Source organism: Larus michahellis, chromosome 13 (assembly GCF_964199755.1).
Source record: "Larus michahellis chromosome 13, bLarMic1.1, whole genome shotgun sequence".
NCBI lineage: Eukaryota > Metazoa > Chordata > Aves > Charadriiformes > Laridae > Larus > Larus michahellis.
This window is the reverse complement of record NC_133908.1, coordinates 4,879,894-4,902,892: the sequence shown is the minus strand read 5'-3', so window position 1 is coordinate 4,902,892 and position 22,999 is coordinate 4,879,894. Positions and strand designations below refer to the sequence as shown.

The following is a 22,999-nucleotide window of genomic DNA, read 5'->3' as shown; positions in this document are numbered from 1 at the left end:
CCATCAAATTGCCACACACATCTCCCAAAGTAGGCTGGGGGACCAGTTCCCACATTCATTTCTGGAACGTTGTCCTCCTTTCATTCCCAGAGGCTGCTTTAATCAGATTTTTAACCATGTGCTTCTTGGCCCCTTGTACTTTGTTGTGATTCAAGGATGTTGCTTGTCGGCTATCTGTAATTACTCAGGTTATCTCTTAAGTTTTAGTAGAATGCTCATCAGATTGAAAGCTTAATTTTAAAACTTTCTACCTATTATAGTTATAAGTAGTACTAAGATCCACATGACTGAAAAATGTTAAATATTTTGTTGTCATTTCCCCCTGCGCTGCTCTGCGAGTTTACATTGTGCTTTTGGCAGCGCTTTGTGTAAAGTCAGTTGCTGATGATGACTTACACTTTTTGGCTTATAAAGAGTTCGGTGTTGCTTCCAAGTCTGCTCCCACTCTCTGTTGCAGAAAACCCTTGCAGAAATCAAAACTTCTTAAAAAGAAAAATCCACCATTTTGAGAGTATACTTTCTTAGTAATTGGATTTTTAACAAGCCAGTTAAACCACATACCACATTTGACAAAAGTTCCTTTTTTAAAAAAAGGGAAACAACCCGCCTCAGAGTGGTTGGCAGGTCAAGCCAGCAAGTCTTTTTAACTTGTCTTTATTTATATCTCAATATACTAACCTTTTATTTGGCATCCCCAGGAGCTGGGTGAAACTTGCTGGGACTTTTTCTCCTTATAGGCACAGGCTTTTCAAACTTGAGATACCTTGGGTTTTAAGGGTAGATTTGCATTTGTTGAATGCTCTTGGGAGATGGACTTGTTACTTACTGAATGGGAAGTTGCTGGAGTTAATGAAAACTATTCTCTTCAAGGACTAAAATCTCAAGTTTGTATTCTGATACCCCATTTAAGAGCCTTCAGGATAGGAATGTCTCAATAAGACTGTACTAAATATGGATACAATTGCAGTGTCTCTTTAGTGTCCCCATTCTCTATTGCTGGAATCCTCCTTTTGCTGGTAGCCAGGGCATTCTGCATCTCACAGGCAGAATTTGTGCTTCTAATGCTTTTAATGAATTCAGAATTTATACTGATATTTCTGTCCTTCATTTCATCATCTTTATGCGTGTCTCAAATTTTTTAACTGGCACTTTGCCTAGATGGGTCTATATTCAGGTCTGTTTATGCTGCTTGGATAGGATTTCCACTGTTTAAAAGATGCTATTTTTTTCCTCACTTAAGTTTCATGTCTATTCTTGCATAACCATGCAAATCTTACCCTTCCCTTTATTGGTTATAGGGTCCACATGCTTTCCTATTTGTTACTTTTAAAAAGGCAGATAATTAACTTAGAATATGCAAGCTCTGACAGTATTTTGTCTCTGACTGTGTCCCAACCCATTTGTACATGTGTAGATGGATAGGATCAGTAGCAGTCTTATTATTGACTATGGGTATCTGTGTGGCAAAGGTGAGATGCTGAGGTATCTGAGGTGGTGGACCTGCTGGCAGTTGAGTCAATATAACGGCTTGCTGCTGCTGAAACAGGGATGGCTTTACTTTCACTCATCCTTACTCCTTTTCTACTCCTTCATGTGGCTGTTTGGATGTACCTCTTCCTTCTTGCGGACTGCTGTGCTCATCTCTCTTTTCTAACCCAAAAGAGAACAGTCAATTTTTTTGCCTTTGTATATATTCTGTTGAACTGGTTCACAGAGGGGTCTTGTAAGAGCCAGAGCCGACACAAGTTAAGTGGCAGCAGCACATGTCTGGAAGAGTGAGTAAAACCTCTCCATTTTTGGCAGTGGTGAACTGTTAATTCGCCTTTCTGCATCTTATGAAACTGTATCCTTCTCTCCACGGCGCTCACTGTCCAGTGGAACTCCTGTGCTCCGTTCCCATGTAAACCCTGATGGAACATGTTTTCCTTCCCCAGATGACTTAGAATCAGCAGTTCCCAAATTATGATCTCAAAGTGGTAAGTTTTCTACAGCTGTTGCAAGGTGTCCTCTTAAGTGGTCAGACTTACACACTTGTGATTTCCACCTGAGGGCTCTGGAGCACAAGCAAATGAGGGGTGTCGATGCACAAAGATTTGGAAACCATTGCTGTGTGTTCACACTGTTCTGATTTGCCACTGCTTATGGCACTAAGCTGCTGCTTAGAAGCTGCTCAGAAGAGTTATCCAATACTGGATTAGCATGTATTGTAACCTCAATTCTGCTTACAAAAATTTTTAGTTCAAGTCAGACCCAACTGCGTACAGTTATACAAATCTCAACCAAATACAGTCTACCCAGGGCTTAAAAAATGCCCTTGTCTACCCTCATTTCAGTGGGCACAGAGAGGATTATTTGCTAGTAGCTGAGTGCCACACACCTCTGCACTTGTCGGTTTTTCTCCAAGTCCTGTAGTCCAGGGCCGAGCAGGGTCTGTCACACAGATGATGGCAGTGTTTTCCAGTCTGGTCTGCTGTCCTCGTAGTTGTTACCATTCTCTACCTGTCTCTTTTTTTAGGGAGACATGAGAACAGATTGCCCAGTTCATGTCTCTAAAGAGCGTACTTTCCTGCTGAAGGAAGAAAGCTAGTTTGCTGGAGGAGACAGATGACTTTCTTTCCCAGCAACTCTACATGCTGCTAGGGAAGAAGAATAGTAAGTAGAGGGAGTCGTTCCTTTCATTGCACAAGGAAGGCAAACTGACTTTTGGCAAGATAATAATTATATGGCATCAACCTGACGTACCTGACTTGGATAGAGCAGCACGGGTTTGGAGTGGCATCCACTGTAGTAAAATTGTAGGGTATGATAAATTTCTCAGCGCTGTGATGCTCCTGCTGCACACTGGCACTATTTCCATGAGTGACTGATCAGCCGAGGGACTAGAAATGTCTCGAACCCTGAGCTTCTGTTTATTCCTTTTACCAGAGCTGTGATTTAAAATCTGTAGTGTCTTGTTTTCTGCTGCTTCTGTACGCATCCTGTGTCTCTTTGCCCTGTTTAATGGATGTCTCCTTTGTACTAGATTATTAGATGTTTTGGAAAATGGCAGTGTGCATGCACGTTGTGTTTTGACCTAGCGCTTGTGGAGTAGCTGCATGCTGATGTAGCAGGAAGGGTCTGGTTCCTCAGATAGCTGGCTTGGCTGAGCCCCTCTTCCTGTAGGAATACAAGGGAGTTGGAATTTTGATCGGAGGCCTTGGCCCTGGGAAATGGTCCCTGAGGAGTCAGTTCAGCGGCAGCTTGTTTGGTTTTAATGAATATTTTTTTGTTTTGTTTTGGCAGAGGAGAGCAGATCTTGCTGGACTTTTTTGCATGTTCATCCCAGTTTCTAGAAACTTTCTGAGGGAAGCCAGCAGCAAATCAAAATTCTTATGACATGCATGGGGAGGGTTAAGTTACTATTCCGCGCGCATGAGGATAAATAGAGGACTAAAGAGGTTAGTGCATTGGTGGCTAATATTTTTATTTTAAATGTTTTTTCCACCTAGGATGTTGGCTGAAATCCAGCCCAGGTCAGTAGTGAGCTGGCATTAACTGCTCAGTAGCTTGTGTAAAACATTTAGTCGCACTCCAGTCTGTTCCTTCCACCAACTTAGCCACGATGCCCTTTCACTCTTGATCGGTTTGAGTGTTGCTGAGTTTGAACAGAGCTAATGTCCTTTACTTTTGTCTGAGCCAACCCGCCTCCCTCCCAGAGACAGTTAGGTCAATACTGGCCATTTGCTAATGCCTTTGTCTGGGCCTTCCTGGAAATGCCTGAAGATCTATTTGTTGTCAGGCGGAGATCAGAAATAGATCTTGCACAAGAAGAGCCACTCTAGGAGAGGACTGTCAGAGGCCGTACTTACCCTTCTTGGAGACCAAAGCTGTTTCCAATTTGGCAGTTGACACACAGGGAGAGAGATGGAGACTCTCTAATTTGTGCAGATTGTTGTCCCTCGTAATCTTTCATAGGGCTAACTATAACTGCCCATTGGAACACCAGTCTATTTGCTAACAAAAAGAGAGCATTCTGACAAAAGGCTTGGTAGCAGGTGGAGCTTGTAGCAGGCTGCAGATTCAGAATGAGAAATTCCAACTTAAGTATTTTTAGTACAGGCCTGAGAGTCAGACTTACTTTCTATTCTGAAATAACGTGGACTTGCCACGTTATGTTGGGCTGTTCAGGGCTGCGTATTAGTTCTCAGTTTCTGAAAGGTAGGTGACTTTTTGTGCTATCAAGGGCGTGTGAATGTTAGGGTAAGGATTCTGATTTGTGATCCTCATTGGAATTCAGGTGCAGTGGCTGCAGATGTTACTACCTATAGTTGCGGCAGGTCACAGCCTGTTATATCAATATAAAATGAAATATGTGGAGGTTTAGGTTTAGGGTGTGGAGCTGTCAACTGCCGTGTCTGAAAAATGTGGCTGAAAATGTGACTTCCACTTCTGCTATTAGTGCTGTAATTTGTGGATGGGACAATCATCTGAGGGCAGCAGTACTTAAATCATGGTGGTCTGAATCACTGGAGGTCATGAGTTGGAGTATTGAATAAAGGCTGGTTAGGTCTGTGTGAAGCATTTTATGTATCACAAACTTTTCTTGTGCAATTTCCAACTTCTCTGTTCAGTAAACCAGAACCTGGCTTTGTGCTCTTAAACATTGTACAAGTGATGAGTTTAGCTCTGCCTACTGCTTTTGCAGGCACTGTGTCACAGGATGTGCTAGTGCTATGACTTGCAAACCCCTTACAAACTTTTCCTGACCCTCCTGAAGATTGTTCATAGAGCAGTGGAGGAATTTTTTGGCTAAGCTTATCCATCTTTGGTCATTGTTTCCTGTTTAGGACTCAGTTTGAGAGTACACTGATCTAGATAGAAAGGATCCGCTCAAGGGATTGTTTTTCTCTTTTAGCTTCACACAACTGTGGGTTGTCTGTCTGTGAATCTCTATATAGAGGCATTCAAGGCTTGTGTAGCTGCGGATCCGGCATTCTCAGAAGCCTTTGGTAGCTGTGAAACTGAAAAACTTATTTGTTTAGTAACCTGGGACATGAATTCAGTTTAAGTCACCAGGTCTTAGCATAGGGTGTTTTTTCCTGACATGAGCTGTTTGCTGCTCAGGACTATAAACATAAGGAAGTAAATACAAGATGTCTCTTTTCACTTCCAGTGTGGAGAAACCATGCTATAAAAAAGAGGATGCTGTATACAGCAGGAAGTAACCCTTCCCTTCCACCCTCCCCAGCACTTTCTGGAAATGAGAAATAAACGGGAGGACACACCTTTGGGAGGGAGCAGGCTCTGAAACCAGAGATGTTACAGTGCTGCTAGTAAGTTCACGTACTCCTCTTGGAGGCAATACCTGAAGAATACAACAGCTACCTTAAGCTGGGTTTGTACGGCCTTGCTTTGCTCTATGCTGTCCTTAGATCTTCAGCGCCTGTAAGAGTTTGTTCTTCCTGGTGTTTCTGTTGACAGCTTCTGAATACGATAGTCATGGCAGTGGAGTGGACAGCTTAAGTTAATTTGAAGAACTTAAAAAGGCTACGCTTGGTTTAGCAGCTTTTCAGCTGAAAACCAAAAAAAGTGTTTTCAAACCACATTTTCTTTGGAAATTGGGCTGGTAACCTTACTGGGTTTTTTTCCTTTTTTTTTTTTTTTTTTTTCCTGGAGCATCAGGTACAGGATGAAAGGAGATGGTGTTTAAATCATAAAGCACTTCCAGTGTGAGGATGCTGAGCAAACCTCTGACTGTGTAAGCGTTTATGTGCCTTGTGAGACTTGAATTCTGTTATCTCAGCCATCTAATGAACTGTTCTGAGGTAGTGGAAAGGGGATGAAAGTTTTTCTAAGAAAGTTGGAGGAAGGCAGACTATGTGTTTCTCTTTTGTAGGTGGTGGTTCATTTCTCTCAGCCAGTTTGACCTGGGGTCTAATGTAGCGTTCAAGAGCTAAGTGGAAAAACTGTGGTCCTACAAGAAAATCTTTTGTGGTTCCTTCACACAGCTTGGACTGTAGACCAGAGAGTGCTGTAGATTTGTGTTGTTTCATCCAGGAAACTGTGCTGACTCAGATCGTTGAGGCAGTTGCAGTGTGTCTCAGCCTGCATGCAGCACTGATGATCCCATGCCCTGTGGGTCTGGTTAAGATTAGGTTACCTTCCTGCCAACTGAGGGATGTGAAGGGAGCCAGCAGTTGATGGATTTCCCAGCCTGTTGCATCAAAGATTACAAGAGGTGGATCCGAGATGCTCACTCAAGGAATGGGGCTGTGGTTCGTAGGGGCTGCTGGTGTCAAGCTGCAAACTGGTCAGCTGGTTTCCTTCAGAGTGGCCTTTCTCGGCGCCTTGCTGCTGGGTTACACAGGAACTAGCTGACCCCTCGTGATGCTGGCAGTCTAACCCCTCACCCTGCTGACAAATACACCATTGCTGAGGTTACAGGGCAGGGCTGAGTTTCAGTGAAATGCTTGTGTTAATTTGAAAGGAAGCGGTGTGGCCAGTTCCAGGAAGGATCTTGTGGTGACCTTTATGGTTTTCCAGCGTATGTACAAATAGCCCTCTTGCCCCTCAGAGGGATCTGGTGGAAGGTCTGAGCTCACATGATGGCTTCTTTTGGGATTTTGTAGCATACAGAGTTGGCTCATCTTCAAAATTTTATGATCAGGAGTAGTCTGTGTCAAAAGCTAACCCTTGGGCTTAGTGGCGCAAAGGAGAGAGCACCAGGTGTGCAGCCCTACTGATGGAGGCGTGTCATAATCCTGGGGCTGCAAAGCCAAAATGTCAGTGTAGGCTCCTGTGGAAGTGGCTGGTAGTGGTGAGGGATGTCTCCGGAATTTAAGACCATTTCAGTTTGTGCTGCCTGCTGATTGCTCCCTTTTCAGGCTGCAGTTTTTCTCGTCTGCATCTGAGATGCAGATTAATTAGGGGAATCAGACAGGAGGATGGGTGAGTTCTTTCAACTAATGGCAGGATGGGGCTGGGTCTTACAGTTTGTGTCCTGGCCTGAGTTTTGGAGGTGATAGTATTTCCTGTTTAAAGCATAAGTTTTATTCACTTGGTTAGACAAGGGCTAAATTCTGGCATTGTTTGCTTTAAAACACTTTCTAAAAGCTGCTTAAGTCATAGAGTGGCTGGAGCTATGCTTCCAAGAGGTGTAACAAGTTTATCTAAAAAAAACCCAAAGCAACAACCCAGTAAACTTTTACTGGATTAGTAAGTTGAATTAGTTCAGTAAACTTCTGGCCATGAACAGGGCAAGTTCCAGGAACAGCATGGGTTTGCATGCTGGGGCAAGGAGGGATCGCTGGGCCCTTCCCTTACACTGGTGGGTGGTGGCGGCAACTCTGCTGGAACTACAGTGAGAGCGCTTGAAGGGTTTGCATTTCATCCCCAAATGTGCAGTGACTAGTTACTGATAAACAGTTACTGAAATTGCTTTAAACAGGCTGTATTTGCACACTCTTCTACAATCCCGTGCTTGGGGTGGTAGTAATGCATGTTAGTTGTGACCAGTTAGCTGGCCACAAGCTCTGGAATAAAATCTCCAGCTTGGGTCTCAGTGGTTGGGACAGGAAGCCACAATCATTGCTGCAGCTGATCATGTAGACCACATCTCACAGCGCAGTGTCTTGTCTTTGTTTAGACATTTGCTGATAGTGGTCAGAGCTGGGTGCATGGGCTGCTGTACTGGGGAAAGCTAACTGGTTTGGCTCTCCATATTTGAGTTATGGCATAGATGGGATTCACAGTGGCTGCCATCATGTGATTTTTGAAAGCCATTCTGCCTGTCACGGGATTCTTGTTTAGTTTGTCTCTGCAGCCTGGTGTAGCTAGGCATAACAACTACTAGATGGTTGCCTTTGCTGTTAAGTTTTCCTGAAACACCCCCACAAATTTGTAAATCAGTGCCACAAATAACGGCGTGTTAGTATGGTGTAGCTTATTCTAAGGCACAATATTGGTTTCAAAGAACAGAGAAGCTTGAAGGATTTTCATGCATATTATCTTCTATCGGAGTTCACCATACCGTGTATTGATACTAGTCTGGATGTTCTTTTTGTTAAGCAGTGACATGAGGCGTGACTTGCACCAATACCTTGATAATGAGATAGTTCAAGGCTTTGAATAAACATCAGTCACTGGAATACATTAAAAAAAAAATAGCTGAGTGATTTTTTTGACCATGTCATCTGAACTTCCTCTAGGCAGACAATGTGAAGTAAAAATACCAGTGGCTGCTCTTTACTGGTACTCCAGCAGTTGTTAGGTCTAGCAAATGACTTGCTTTTTGTGCCTTGAATTTTTCTGTATCTTGAATAACAATCTGTCCCTCCTTCACAAGAGAGCTGTTACGTGTCCTGTATTCTAACCACTTTCTCAACATATTGGTTAAGTTTTGGAAAACTTCTAAATGTCTCCTTCTCAAAATGTTTTAAACAGTAAGCCAAGCTATTTTACGTACTTTGTATCTATGTGAACCAGAGAACTTCAGGATTTTAAGAGCATCTAATTGCACTTTGAATTTTTAAGGTATCACTTTGAATGTAGTCTTTCTATTTTATTGCTTTTGTAGGCTGATCTTTTTGCATTTAAAAACATTGATTAGAATATAATGCCTTGAGAACCTGTTACTACATTTCTTTTACCTGGAAGTCAATGCCTGTATTCATCTGTTTGTTCGTGGTTTTCCTGTTTCTGATAATGCTCTTCCATTTTGCTGAGAAAAGTCAAAGCTGCTGTTAAAAGGGAATTCCTGTTGTCAGGGTTTCTCTTTGGGGTTCCCCACCCCTTCCAGACTGAAACTCGAGTGAGAAGCCCTATAGCAAGGCTCCAACACGTCTTTTTGATGCAGCTCTTCTAAAGCATTGCGAATGTTTCTTTTGAAAGGCTGTTTAATACAATAAATATACCCAAGCTCCCCATTCCTCTGCAGTTACTCACAATGTAAAACTGTCTTGCCAGGGATTGGGTTACCGCCCCGAGCTGTCTCCCTGTGTGTGAGCTGGAGTTGCATTTACTCCTGGCGGTGGGGGAGAGAAGACTCACTGGAACCTAATGAGATTTTTAAAGTTTGGATTCAGGGATTCTGCAAAGAGACTGCGCAGATGAGTCTGCAAGCTCAGAGTTCCGTTCTGGAGATGCAATTCCCCTCATTCATTTAGGGGACAGCAAAGATCAAGGATTTGAATTCAGCTTCTTACAGGTATTAAGAAAAAAGGGCTGGAGAATGGTGTGTCATTCTAGAAACGTGGGGTCTGCAGTTCGTCTTACACCAAGTGAGACATGATTATCATGTAAAGTCCATGTCCTCATTTAGACCTGCCCTTATGGCTGTCTTGCTTTTTATTTCCCTTTACCAGTCCTCTCGGAGTGTTCTGCTGCCTAAGCCAGGAAAACCTGTAGCAGTTCCAGTTACTTGGGTAAACAGGGTGTGGGGAACAAGAGAGGAGGTGCAGACACCTGTTCTCTGCAGCTGCATTAGAGGAAATACTGTAGTTTGTGCATAGACATCTCATCCTGATTACCCAGTGTGCTGTGTCTGGGCTATCAGGGACATGTGGCAGTAGAGAAGTTGGTGGCCATGGGACTCTGTGGCTGAAAGCTGAAGGCATTTGTTCTGTGTGGTGGCTGGATGAAGAATCCTGTCTCCAGTGTCACTCACTTTCCAGATGTCCCATGCAAGAAGCAGCGCTACAGGCAACGTGCGGTTTGATGGATGCGCAGATGTGGCTTTCAACTGTTGAAAATGAAAGACTGATATCTGAGGCATTTGAAGTATCTTGCCTCAGTTATGCTTCCATTTCCTCCCCAGCAGTAGATGAGATGTAGAAGAAAATTCGACGACCATCCTTTTGATCTACTTACTATTTGCTGTGTCAGCATGGCTTAATAGCTCATCCTCAGTTGTTGAGAGAGATGAACTGCATATGGAAATCTGAGGTAGTTTTCTCTCTTCTGGCACTAATGCTGTCATCTTTGAGCTGACTGAATATGCTGTGTGTCTTAGCCCTCACACAGGCTGGAATTATGCTGGACACGCAGTAGTAGAAGGCTTCTCCTTAACAGAAAAAAGCAAATTTACATTTCTTTAAATTGCTTCACTTTAAAAAAAAATCCTAGACTTCTTATGAAGAGTGGAAAACTATTTACGGCTTGAGGAAAAATTAGCCTTAAAAAGCTGCTTGATGCCAATTGGCAAATGTGAATTTGACAATGCCTTGTCACGTAGATTTGTCCAGAACTAGTTGATGATGTGTTCTGCTTCACTATGCCACCTTAATCCAGGAGCATTTTTGAGATACAAAGAGGTGAGTGAAAAAAGAGTATGTTTTGATACGCATGGGAAGATGCATGTAAATATCTCTTTTTTTTTTTTTTTTTCTTTTTAATAACTTTATCTATTTAAGGGGGCTGAGCGCAGGTCAGATTTATAGAAAAGGTTTGTGTGTTCATCAGTACAGAGGGGCTCCCGTGTTATCCATTCCTGTTCTGTACCTCAGAACCATGTTGTGATCCCTAGTCTGGTGTTACTGCTCTTTATCAGACAAACCTGGGATGTGGGAAGCTGAAGAATGTGCCCCTGCGGCTGCACACGAGGCTGTTCCTGCCGGAGGATACGGCATTTGCAGGGCAGCGAGTGCTGACACGCAGTGACTGCAAAGGAGCCTGCGTTGGAGTCCCTGGAATGCGTGAGCTGTTCCTGGGTCTGACAGAGGTGTGGGCCGGGGAGATAGCGCAGGAATGTGCAGTATATAACTTGGGACATGATTATTTATTTCAGTGCAGCTTGAACTGGCAAATGGGGCTTACCCTAAGGTATTTTCCTGCTCTTTCATCTTGCTGATTTTCTTGGTAAAAGGGATTTTTCAGAGCTGTTCAATACATTGGACATCAGATTGAGAGTTCTTGTCCCAAGCTGTCAAAATGACTAGCAGAGCTTTGGCAGATGCTGGGAACCACCTTGAAGCAATGCAGTTTGTATTCAGGGCCACTCATATGTATCTAACATATATGCAGAGCTGTGTGTGGGATTCGAAGGCCAGAATCCCAAGGACCTCATAGTTAATGTTTTTTGACAAAGCGGGGGGGAAGGGAGAGAAGGGCAAACTAATGCACCTGGACCCCTGGATGTCTTGGAGTGCTTTATAGCAGTAAAGGTATCAAACGTGACATCATTCCTTAACTGTGCCTCCTTCACAGGAAAGTCAGTGTAGAAAAACCACTTGATTGTGAACACAAATGTCCTCCCATGCCGGGGAGGATGTGGATGTGGTTTGAGTAGCCCTCTGAATGCGATTCCAATTGAGCATGTAATTTTTGGGCTGCCCAGTGGGGGGAGGAGGACTCCATCCTTCTGTGCTCCTGTCTCCTGTTTGCATGCGGCTTCACCAGGTGCTTGGCCAGGTTACCTGCGCCCGTGGAGTACCCAGGCACGCACACCTTGAGATGCACTGTGCTGCTGCGGACAGTGAGTTAGGGTTGTATCGGCTGTGTGACCGCACTAGCGTAGTGATGGCAACCAGGAGTGTCTGATTGGTGGTGCTTTAGAAAGTATCCCTCGCTCTTCCACACCCCACTAAGCACTCTTTATAACAGAGGAAATACAAATTCTGTATGCACAGCCCATGCTTGTGAGTGGGCTGAGCCCTGCTGAGGCTTTGGTAACTGTACTCTGGTTCCACTCCACCCACGTGTCTGTGAGTTAACATTTTGTCTGTGGGTTGTGTTAGTGGCTTCTTGTAGAGTGGAAGGAGGGGTGATCCTGTGGACGAGCACAGGAGAAGATCTGGCATAACCCTGTCTGGTTTACTTTATTGGTACAAAATGGTTAAATCTATCCTCTAGAGAGAAACGAATCTCTGATCTTGTAACCTTGGGAGAGTCTGCCTCCTAGAGCTGTGTCTGTAATATTTTACAGAGTACTTGGGGCAGCAGTAGAACTGAGGTGAAGTCAGTGTGCGTGGTTGTTTCCAGCCCCAGAGGTGCTGTGGCGTGTGCTGGCCTGAAGATGTGTGTCTCCGTGGGGAGCTGCAGTACACGTGGCACCCGCAGAAAGTTTCTGTGTGCCTAAAATAGGGGCAGGTTCCCGACTCAGCGGGGATGAACAAGTGAGCTGAAGTTACTGCCAAGTTAGCCATTGCTGTCGGTTTCATCTTTCTGTCCATGTAAGGATGTGGTGGTGCCCTCTGATGGCTGCTGGTTGTGCGGACTGGTCTGCGTCAGCACCTTGGGATGATCCAGTCAACTGCTTCCTACGCGTTGGGAGGGACTAACTGGTTGATTTACACCTCCTGCAGCACCGTCCCTCAGGAGTCGCCTTGGGAAGGAACACTTAATTATCCAATAAATCGATCGAAATTTAATATTTCTATTTAATATTTCTGTTTAAGGAGCGATCACTGTAGTGAACTCAGTTCTGTAACGTGAGGTGCAGCACTGCGCAAGCCACAGCATCGTCCTTACAGTTCGTCAGGTTACAGTCCCTTTTGCAAAAGAAAGAAAGAGAGCAATGGGTCATGTTTTCTACTAATAAATTGCCGTTCTTCCTCCCCCATCTGTATCTCATGTTGTCTTCTGGTAGTGTTAAAAAGGTGCACAAAAGCTAAATGAATGCACAGTACTTTGGGACCTCTTGGGATGAGGTGCTGCATGGAAAACAACATGTTAATGCCTTTGGCTGTGTTTTGAATCACTGCCTGCAGCCTGTCTCTGGGCTGTGAAACTCCTTAGGCTGACCTCCAAGAGAGTGATTTGCAGCCTGTGCCTGCGGGTCGCTTCCTTCTGGCAGGGTGAAGCTCCGCAAGGTGGGGTGGACTGAGCGGGCACCGTGCCACCACCACTCTCGCTGTGCCATCACTGCTCTCGCCCTGCCCTCCTCGGGGCAGTTCTGGTGCCAGTGTTGGACCCTTTGAATGGGCGCAACTCCCCACTCAAGCAAAACTTCAGGAAACTGTGGTTGCTGATAGGATTGGATCAGAGAACAGGTTGTGTGTCTTGAAGCAGCAACAGGAGGGACATGAATGGGGAAGAACTTCCCTCTGTTGAGGCAGTGAGTTTGGAGGGAGCGACTGGGACATGAGGAAGGGTGGACCGTGGGTTTGCAGAACGTGGGGACGAGCAAGCACAAGGAGGGGTTCTTTGCCTCTCAGAAACCAATGTGTTTGTGCCTCTCCTGCTCCTGTCTTGTTCCTTTCCCTGTCCTGCCAGGTGGGGTGGTGCCGTCCTGCAACTGCTTTGGTATCAGTTGTAAAGTTAAAGTGGAGTTTGAGTAACCCAATGATTCCTCACCAGCCTTTTCTCCTCCCTCCGCTTCCTGTTCCTCAGCTCTGCCTTGTTTGCTCAAGTCAGGAAGGGGGAGGGTATGGGGGAAGTTAATCATTAAACTGTAATGTCTTCTCCTTAACTCCTTCACAACCTGGGAGCAGAGTGCTCCCGGCATTTACAGACCCCTCTTACTCTGCAGACCTATAAAAGTAAACCAGTAAATCTAGCTGAACTCATTTCTGTGCCGTTAGTAAAAAGCAGTGGTTTTCTGTCCGACGGTTCATTCAGCAGAGTGCCGAGCCAAGGAGGAGGATTTTGTGGTGAGATGGTTACATCTGCCTGTCCTGCAGCGAGGGCTATGGGTGGAGGGTGGAAAACTGGTTTGGGTCCCCTCTGCAGGGCTGGAGGAGCCCAGCACCCTCATGGGATTTTCACTTCCTGGTGGAGTTTGATTTGCCTTTGTCATTGGTGGGGAGAAGCAAAAACCACACCTTCTCGGATAGCACTTCTCTTGGAGGTTGTGTGCACGAAACCTCCAGTCATAGGACCTGCCTGGTTGAAAGAATTGCAGCTCTTCAGCAGTTCCCTTGAGGTATGTGCCGTTTGCTCTGGAATCCACCAGCTGTTCTTTTGCTTAAAAAGAAGATTAAGTTCATTTTTCCCCAGCTGAAGAAAGCTTGGATTCCTTTGGAGAAACTGCTTCTGGGATATTCTGGCCCCTGTAGGAAGATGCCTGTGACTTAAATGATTTGGAGCATCTTTTTGGCTAGATGAAAGGTGTATAGAGTTAATTTAACATGGTATTTAATTTGCTAATGGCTGTATTCAGTTCTCTGAGGGCAGGATCACTTTTTAGTTTTTTTTTCTTTTGTGATGCTTTGGTTTGTGGAAGAGAGTGAATATAAAAGCAGCACCTTCCTCGTCTTGTAATGCAATGATAGTGTCCTCCATTTGACACTTTAATATATTTTGAAGGGCTGCTAAGTGCATTGGCTGGTGTGGTTTGCTGTGCTCAGGAAGCGGCTTTGAGCTGGCAGGTGCCTGCCCCCTGAGAGCGGGTAGGCAGCCATTAGGGCGAGTGCTTGCTCGGTTGCTATTCTGGTGCCACCTAATAACTTCAGCTCCTTGTGACCCTGGTGGAGGATACTGCAGGGTGGCTCCGCTCAGGCTGAGCCCTCACACCCCAGACCTGAGAATCAAGTACCTGCTGTGTGCGGGAGGAGAAAGACAAATCTTGCTAACTGAGATTGCCTGAAGGAAGTGGCTTCTGTGTGGAGGGGAGGGAGATCCAGGGGGTTTCTCAGAGCCTCCTTTCCTAATTCTGCTGACATTGTGTTACTGGTGTCTGGCTGAATTCCACATCTCTGAAGGGACCTGCCAGGTATGTCCTGATTCTGTTATAATGGAGAATGCCGATGTCCCTAGCGAACTGGCTACTCTCTAATAGCCTTAAAGAGGTGTGCACTGGAGCCCACTGCCCCAGTGGAAAGCTGGGCAGCCCGCCAGTGAGGCTTTCTTTAGAAAGTGAGTACAGTGCAGACCTCCAGTCGCTCGCTGGAGTTTCCCCCACCGGGAACTGCAGTGGGCTCCGCAGGGTGGGTTCACAGGACAGAAGGTCCAACAAGTCGGGATTTGCCTGTGAGTCACCGCAGAGGAGTGCCGGGCTGGGAATGGGCAGAGGACAGTTTGCAGGCAGAAACACAGAAAGATGGGAATGCCTTTTCATGGCCTGTCTTTGAGGGAGAGCACTTTTCCTGCTTTGAGATTTCTGAGAGGTGCTGACCATATGGCGTGGGTTCTTCTGCCTGGCCTGAGTGCCGGCGTTTCTAGCTGGTGGAAGTTTTTCTTCTCTTCAGGAATTTGTGAGCAGTCTCCACCCAGCAAGCTGAGAATTGTTTCCAGGAGAAGAAATGGCGTTTACCTGGCAGCCTCTAGAAAATAGTTAACTGTTTGTGTGATATACTAAGGGGGATTTTTGTTAGGAATACTGAAGCACATACTCCTGCTGTGCCGATGGACTAATTTGAAAGTTTCATGCTTCTTCCACTACCTTAGACTCGGGAGAAAACCCCTCCCGAGATCTTGTTTCCTGCAGAAAGCAGTGCCTGCGGCCACAGTAAATGACTCTGTGATGATGTGGGGCCTGTAATTAGTCTGTGTCAATATCCTGTTGCCAGTTGATCTCTGGGCAGGTTTCTCCTAGGTTGCTCTTCTGCATGGTGCAGTGAGACTACAGGTCCCTGTTGTTAGGTGGTTTTCCAGTTAAGAAATAAATCTGAGGCTGACACAGTTTTTCTGGCTGCTTTGTTACCTCTTGGTGTTTTCTTTGTACTAGAAGTTTGATTAACCCATTCAGTCCTGGGCTGCAGTAATGTTTTTCAGGGCATTTAATAGATCACCCTAGATGAAGGGTCTTCCCAAAGACCTTCTGATGTGGATATCTTGAATGAGACAAAATAGAAAAAGAAGTAATCTAGGATTTTACTTTTTTTTTTCTTTCCCCTTTCCTGCAGACGCCTTACTGGCAGACCTGGAATCCACCACTTCACATATCTCCAAACGGCCAGTATTTCTAACAGAGGAAACGCCTTACTCCTACCCAACTGGAAACCACACATACCAGGAGATTGCTGTACCACCTCCAGTGCCCCCGCCACCTTCCAATGAGGCCTTGAATGGCACTGTGATTGACCCCTTAGACCAGTGGCAACCCAACGTATCCAGATACGTCCACCAGCAAGTAAGTAAATGTGTGCGGCTGGGGAGGATGCATGCTTATTTTGTTCGTGCAGTGTCTCTCAAGGAAGTAGGCAAGGAGAGGGAATAGCAAGAAGGGAGGATGAGTTTCACTATGAACAGAGTGGGGAAATGGGGGGAGGTGTGGGTTTTTCATAGAACAAACTGGTTGGAGCAAATGGCACAGAATCATTGTCATTGTTCCGACAAAATGGTAGTGTGATGAGATTAGTGTTAGTCATCTGTCTTGCAGCCTGTGGAAAGCAGACTGGGGGTTTCCAGCACAGATCTGCAACTCACAGGCAAATCTGAAGCAAGTGGAGAACAGTTGTTCCTGGTGTAGCTCATCTGATGGAGGCTGGTTAGCTATGTAGCAGATTATTTTTTTTCTTCTTCTGGGCTTTGTTCTGTCCTATCCGTGTGTGTGGTTGCAATGCAGCAGTGTACGTATTTGTTTTGTATTCTCTGTTTCCAATGCAAATCTTATTTCCACAGCCTCAGTCCCAGTCTCCTATATACAGCTCTAGTGCCAAAAGCTCCAGTGCCTCTGTTCCTAGAGACGGGCTCAGCTCTCCTTCTCGTGCCAGTGAAGAGGAACACGTCTACAGGTATCTTGTTGCTGTTAAGAGATAAGCCTGACTCACAAATTGAGCCTGCTGTGGCTCAAGCTGCCTTCTATAAGTGGAAACAAATACTGCATTGCCTGTGTATGTTATGCTGCCCTGAGTTGGTTTTGATTGCCTCTTTTGTAAGAGACCACTGTAACTTGCATACTCACTGCGAAGATTGACCTGGCCCTTTGGTTTGCTCAGCTGCAGAAGTGGTTAAGGATCTGTTGGGCAGAACAGGATCTGGATTGTGTTGTGAAGGATACGATCCAGAGACAAGTGACAAATCGTTCCCTCTGTTAAGGAGCCCAAAAGTTCTTTAGGAGGTGGGTGGCCTTTGGGTCAGTTATCCTGGGGAGCTCAGTTACCTGTGTCTGAGCAGGATGTGCAATGACTTGAATTTTCAAGTAAATTCAAACTTCTTAAAGCTTCAATCTCAGTAGAGGATAGATGGATAACTAGTTTATACTCAAAAAGGCAGCCACCCTTATGCTGAGAGGTTGGAGTAGCTGCCTGTATGGTAGGACAGACCTTTCTGCTGACATGGGGATGAGTGAGGAAGACGCTGTCAGAACTTCATCTCTGATGGCCCTCTACAGTGCACTCTGTCCTGGGTACCTTCTTACTGTGTGGAGACTGGTGTTTCTCTGGCGCCATGTTCTAACCATGCCTAGCTCTTTCTGCTGAGCGGGAGGTTGCTTTCAACCAGAACTAATTCTGGGTACAGGCAGGCATATCCAGAGATAGCCCAATGGAGGCAGTAACTGCGATTTTTTCAGATGGCTGCATGCAGTTAGTACAAAATGGAGGTAATTACAGCCATAAGTTCTCTTGTACAAGGGTCTGGCATGGCTTGGTTCTGGTGTGAATTGTAGCTTGTGTGCTTGACTCGGGGTGAGGTACGCCCTACTCAGATTGAATCATATGTGGATATTTTTTTTCGGTCTGAAGGGAAAGATAATAATTGCCCTTATGGAATTTCATAATTGTCACTGGTGTTATAGGTGTCAGAGTCCTAAAGCCTGTTACATATTAACTTCCTGAGCATAATGTGGTAGTGTGCGCAAGACAGAAGTTCCCATTTTGGACTTAGAAAGTATTTTTTTGATAAAATAGGAACCTCTAGAGCATTAGAAGCTATTTCTCCATTTGTAGAACTAGGAGAAAATAATTTCTCTGCCATTGATGATGGGAAGACTGTTACTACAGTGTAATTAATATAAAAATCACTGCATTGGTGCTAAGTTTCGCTTTGAAACTGTTTACAGTTGTGTGTGGTAAATGGGATCACCCATATAGGATAAGCAGTAATCACAGCCAGTGTTTTATACACACTTGTGCACTGGTAAACTTCGTTCAAGGCTTGTGTATTTAACACAGTAGAAAATAGTTTCAAATTACTTTCTTATAAATTGATTAGAGTTCCCCAAAGTAAAGGTTTGAGTACTTGAAACGAGACCTCGAGTGCTGTTAAGACACTACCACATAGCCTGCTGCTTTTGACTTTCTGTTGATAGCTTGAGGTTTGTACTTTGCCTCCTTCTCCAGTCTGTGCTGACCCTGCATTCTCTTGCTTCAGGGGGAAGGTTTTTGCTGTTTGATGTGATGTCAGCAGAAACAAGTAATTTTCCTGTATGCAAGCTAATGGTTCTGTGCTGTTCTGTGCGTCTTGGATCTGCAGATGGTTAACTCTTTGCTACAGGGCTGTGCAGCGCACAGTCCTAAAACCTGAGGCCCTGTCCATCAATGCTATTTCTTTGTAACAGACAACTGAAGATGTGGCTAAGCAGTGGCTGCGTCGTAGTCATTTCACAAAGCACACATCTTTTTTCCCCCAGAGCTAAAAGCATTGCTTGAAAAGAGTACAGTACATGTGTGAACTTTGTGAACATAATGTAAGTTTCCTTCCATCCTTCTGCTGTATTTTGATGTAGAAGTTTCACCCTTCCCTTTTATCTTTAGTTTCCCGAACAAGCAGAAGTCTGCAGAACCATCTCCCACAATGACCAGCTCCTCTCTGGGCAGCAACCTCTCAGAACTGGACAGACTTCTTCTGGAACTGAATGCTGTTCAACATAATCCTGCCAGTGGCTTCCCAGCAGGTAAGGTATAGCAAGACGTTTCGGATGAGTGGATAGTTTGATTCTCAAAACAGTAGCCCACTTTTTCCTTCCAACATCCTTATGTGGGAGACCCATCCAGCCCCTGATCAAAGATTCCTTTGGTATGGATGATCTCTTGATGTTTGTGGTGCAGCACCCTGCTCAAAGCAGGGCCAACTTCAAAATTGGCTCGAGCTAAAGTTTCAAAGTTAGATTAGGTTGCTCAGGCCCTTGTGCTGTGAAGTTCTGAGTATCCTCAAAGATGGATGTTTGACAAGGTTCTGGGCAATTTGTTGTTCTTGTTTGTGATTAGCATGTATGTATGGACCTAGGGCTCTGAATGACTCTTTTGTACTCCCCATTCCTAAGATGAAACCAGCAGAAGCCCATCACTACCTAGTGTGACTGGACCTCACTATGTCGTCCCAGAGAGCAGCAGTTCTGTAGGAGGGAAGGCTGCACCCCCTACAAAAGAAAAGCCAAAGCGAAATGGTGCCCGTGGGATCGAAGATGTGCGTCCCAGTGTGGAGAGCCTGCTGGACGAGCTGGAGAGCTCTGTGCCAAGTCCAGTGTGAGTAGTGCTTTGGTGGTTACTGGCTTGGGTGGGGTGGGACAGGGTCTTGTGGGAAGAGTGACTGTAGTGCGGGGGCAGATGCTGCAGGAGAGCGGCAGGCAGAAGATGGGCTTTGTCTAAAGGGTCAGAAATCAAGCAGGTGCATGAAGATGCTGGCGCTCTTTTATCTACTCCTGGATGAAAAAATATAAATGATGTTATGAGACGTGGATTGTTCAAACTCAGATTTAAAGCTGGTCACAAATACCCACTGTCTGACAAAATGAATGTTTGGTCATTGTCCATTTCTTAATGGATGGTGTGTGTGCGAGTGAACACACTTGTGTTAGACTTGGCAGTGAGGCAGGGTCTGGGGAAGGGCTGGTCAGGGTGGGCAGCGCTCGTGAAACTCACTGTGCTGTGCTTGTTTGGAGGGGCAGTGGGACTTTCAGTCTAGGAGTGCTCTCCCAGGCTTAAACACGCGTTTTTTGTTTTGTTTTCTTTTTTTTTTTTGTTTTTTCCTTGTCAGCCCTGCAATCACTGTGAGCCAAGGTGAGGTGAGCAGCCCCCAGCGGGTCACCGCCAGCCAGCAGCAGACCCGTATATCTGCTTCTTCAGCTACACGAGAACTGGATGAGCTGATGGCGTCTCTCTCTGACTTTAAGGTGCCCTATCATGACAACTTAATACTTCGTCTTGTCCCTCCTCACCCCCCAGACTCTTTTGCCTGTTAGCCACATCTGCTGACCTTCATTGGTCTCCAGAATGACCTCTTTACCTCTCAAAAACTTCCTGTGGTGGTATTTGTGCTTTCTGAGGGCTACTGTAGGTGTTCTCAAATGCTATAAATTCTTATCACTGGCAGGGAAAGGCAGTTCGGGGGTCTGTTTTTCCTCTGGTTCTGCAGTTTGTCTCTTTGCCAAAGATAATGAGCTTAGTTACTGCTCAATACATGGTAAATTATTTTGCTGTGCTGCAACTTCACAAGAAGTAGGGGAGCATGGGACTCCAGTCTTCTTACTGACAGAGACCAGGCTCTTCTGTTCTGTGGGAAGATCCTCCTCTTTGGAGTGTGTTTTTACCCTGATGTGCTTTCCCTGAGGATGATCTTCCAGGCATGTGGTATGAGCACTGAAGCCTTCGCTTCAGACAGCTGGAGACTTCAAAGGTTTCCATTGTAAAACAATATCTCTTATTCACCTCAAAATGGGATTAAAGTCTGAGCTTCTTGTGGGGGCAGAGGATAGCAAATACTATTCAGAATCTTGTTTGGAAATCAAACTATTGTATTGGAAAAGAACTGCTACGTTAGTCATAAGTAGCACATAAAAATCCCATAATAGGATAAGTTCAGGAGTAACTTTCGCGTGGTCATCTGGATTAAGTGAAGCATTTGGCATATGTATTTGAATAACTTGTTTTTTATTCATGTAGGTATGTTACCAGTCTTGCACTAGGTGATTAACTGTGGAGCTTATTTTCGTGAGACTTAATTTACCCATAATCATAGCAAAATGAAAAATATTTTCACTTCTTGCTTTCTATTTTCAGCTGGTTTGCTTATAGCCGTACTGAATTATTCACTTGAATTTGGTCTGAGAGGTGAAGAAAGCAAATATATTAGATATTCTCTTTGTGGTCATTGTTGAGTTTCCCTTTCTTACATAAACATGCAAGTCTGCTTTCTAGTACTAAGAAAGTCCCAACTCTCTGTTTTTTCCTCATATGGAAGATTCTACTGATGCTTGGTGTGTCTTGTCTGTGCTGAACTCCATCTCCTTCTATGACTTTAGGTAGGGCAGCCAGAGCTGAGGATTGTTTTGCGAGGGGAGGTAGACAGGACATTCAATTCTGGCTTTGCTGTTTGTTCTCTCTGTGCTGCCATTCACATGAGTGCTTTGGATGTGTGCTGGGGGTTTTGTGGAGGGCATAATACCCAGAGTTTTTACCGAGTGCGTGAGTTCAGAACCCAGCATTGAGCATGCACGCTCTGCGGGATTTCACTTGCCTTGCACTTGCTGAAATTCAATTCAGTGTGCCATTTCTGGCACAGGTACTTCATTTTGTGAGAATCTTGGAGTTACTCACTGTTTTCTCTAGACTTACTGTAGTGTGTATTTAGTGAACTGCAAATATTGACACCTTAGCGTTGCCTTTTTTTCTCCCTATTAGGTTAGAGTGCAGGATATCCACAAGTGTCTGTTCAGTCTGGTTGAAAAACTGCACTGTTGTGAAGCTGGAGAGAGTTCCCACCTGCGCTGCTGGCATACCCTGCCTTGCTCCTTCCAAGTGCTGTGGGAGCTTGAGTGCCATGGCCCCCTGTCCCTGCTGCTTTTATCAGGGCTCAGAAAACAAGCTTGGGGTGTGGTTGCTGCTTTGCTCCTAGGTGAGCTCTTGGCAACTGAGAATGACCTTGCCCAGCACAGGTTTTCCTTGCAAGATACAAGGAGGGGACGTTTTTAAGTGTGGGTGTTCAAATGCTTTGCAGTCTTGAGAAAAGGCCTTAGAATCTTTGTGCAACTCCAGTAAAACTTGCATGACAGAGACTAGCTGCTTTTTGTAATACTGCCCACCTTCCTGGCTTAGTTTCTGGTTGAACTCTGAAAGCAAACTGAAATGCAGCAAGACTTTAAGATTTGGGCCTTATAAACACAACATTAGTATTTTTGTGAGGCATTGAGCTCATCTGTGTCTAAATGTTCTTCCTGAAGCACAAAGAACGTGGTTTCTGTGATCATTTTCCTTTTGTTAGTATTGTCATTGACTGTTTTTAACTGCTACTTTGCTTTTTCCTGTCTGCCAGGTTGCTTCATTTTCCCTTCAGTCCTTTTTGTTTGTTTTAACATCCTTTATTTGTGCCAACTAGTGGTGTTAGCTTGTCTGTAAAAATGTATTTGTAGTCTGTCCTAGCGGCAGGATGTAAGGGAGAGAAGTGGAGTCTTTGCAAAGGTGAAAGATGAGAAGCTGCCATTTCAGTACCAGAAGAACTAAGTATGGTGTGTAGTTAGTTGGAGTTGGTAATTGGTACAACTAGAAGTTGCAGTAGATGGGGATGGGAGGAATGGAGGCACTGATGTTTAATTTCCTTTGTACCCCAGAGTAAAAGGTGCTATTACAGACTGATACATTACCCTTTTATCATCTTTTTTCTCGCTTTAATGAGTTGCTCATTCTTTTTGCTTACAGAATCCATTTGATTTTGGTTATCTAGCTCATCAGTCGGTGGGCACTGAGATCACTTAATGCACTTGTTTTTTCAACCTCTTCTATTTCTATGTAATATGATGCCTGCTTATTGCATAGCTAGATGCTTGTATTTAACTGTTCTATTACTGTTGAGCTTTTAACCATTGCTCTTATTTTGGAGCTAGCATATTTTTAATACACTGGAAATACTTGCTTTTGAGCAAAATGTTAGTCTTGCCTTGAAAATGACTGAGTTCATTATAGGAAGTCTGGAATTAAGTTTGAACCACAGAATAAAACCAGGTTACTTTTACAGGTGCATCCAGCTTAGGCAAAATACAGGGGGAGGCAATATTGGGAAATTACTTCATTTTAATTACTCAATGTACTTATTAGTCCTTTTCATCTCTGCTGTGACTGTGGGTCTTGCTGTGCTACTCGAGGACAGGAGCAATCTGTAATGAATTTTGGTCCCCTGTCGCTCTTTCCTTTGAGCATAGTCTCCCTGTAGCACTACTGTTGTGACTTCACAAATGTGTGTGTGCGTGACAGCTCCTGGCCCCTCGGGA

General features: G+C 44.8%; 1 protein-coding gene across 4 annotated transcripts in view; it reads left to right on the top strand.

Moving 5' to 3' along the window:
* Positions 1-22,999, top strand: part of PXN (paxillin) — a 47,489-nt gene that overhangs the window by 9,961 nt on the left and 14,529 nt on the right. For all 4 annotated transcript variants that reach the window (XM_074606070.1, XM_074606068.1, XM_074606067.1 and 1 more), the window contains exons 2-6: positions 15,759-15,985; positions 16,477-16,589; positions 18,552-18,691; positions 19,061-19,262; positions 19,774-19,909. In XM_074606070.1, coding sequence (XP_074462171.1) covers positions 15,759-15,985; positions 16,477-16,589; positions 18,552-18,691; positions 19,061-19,262; positions 19,774-19,909 — 818 coding nt within the window. The remainder of the gene's footprint in view (positions 1-15,758; positions 15,986-16,476; positions 16,590-18,551; positions 18,692-19,060; positions 19,263-19,773; positions 19,910-22,999) is intronic.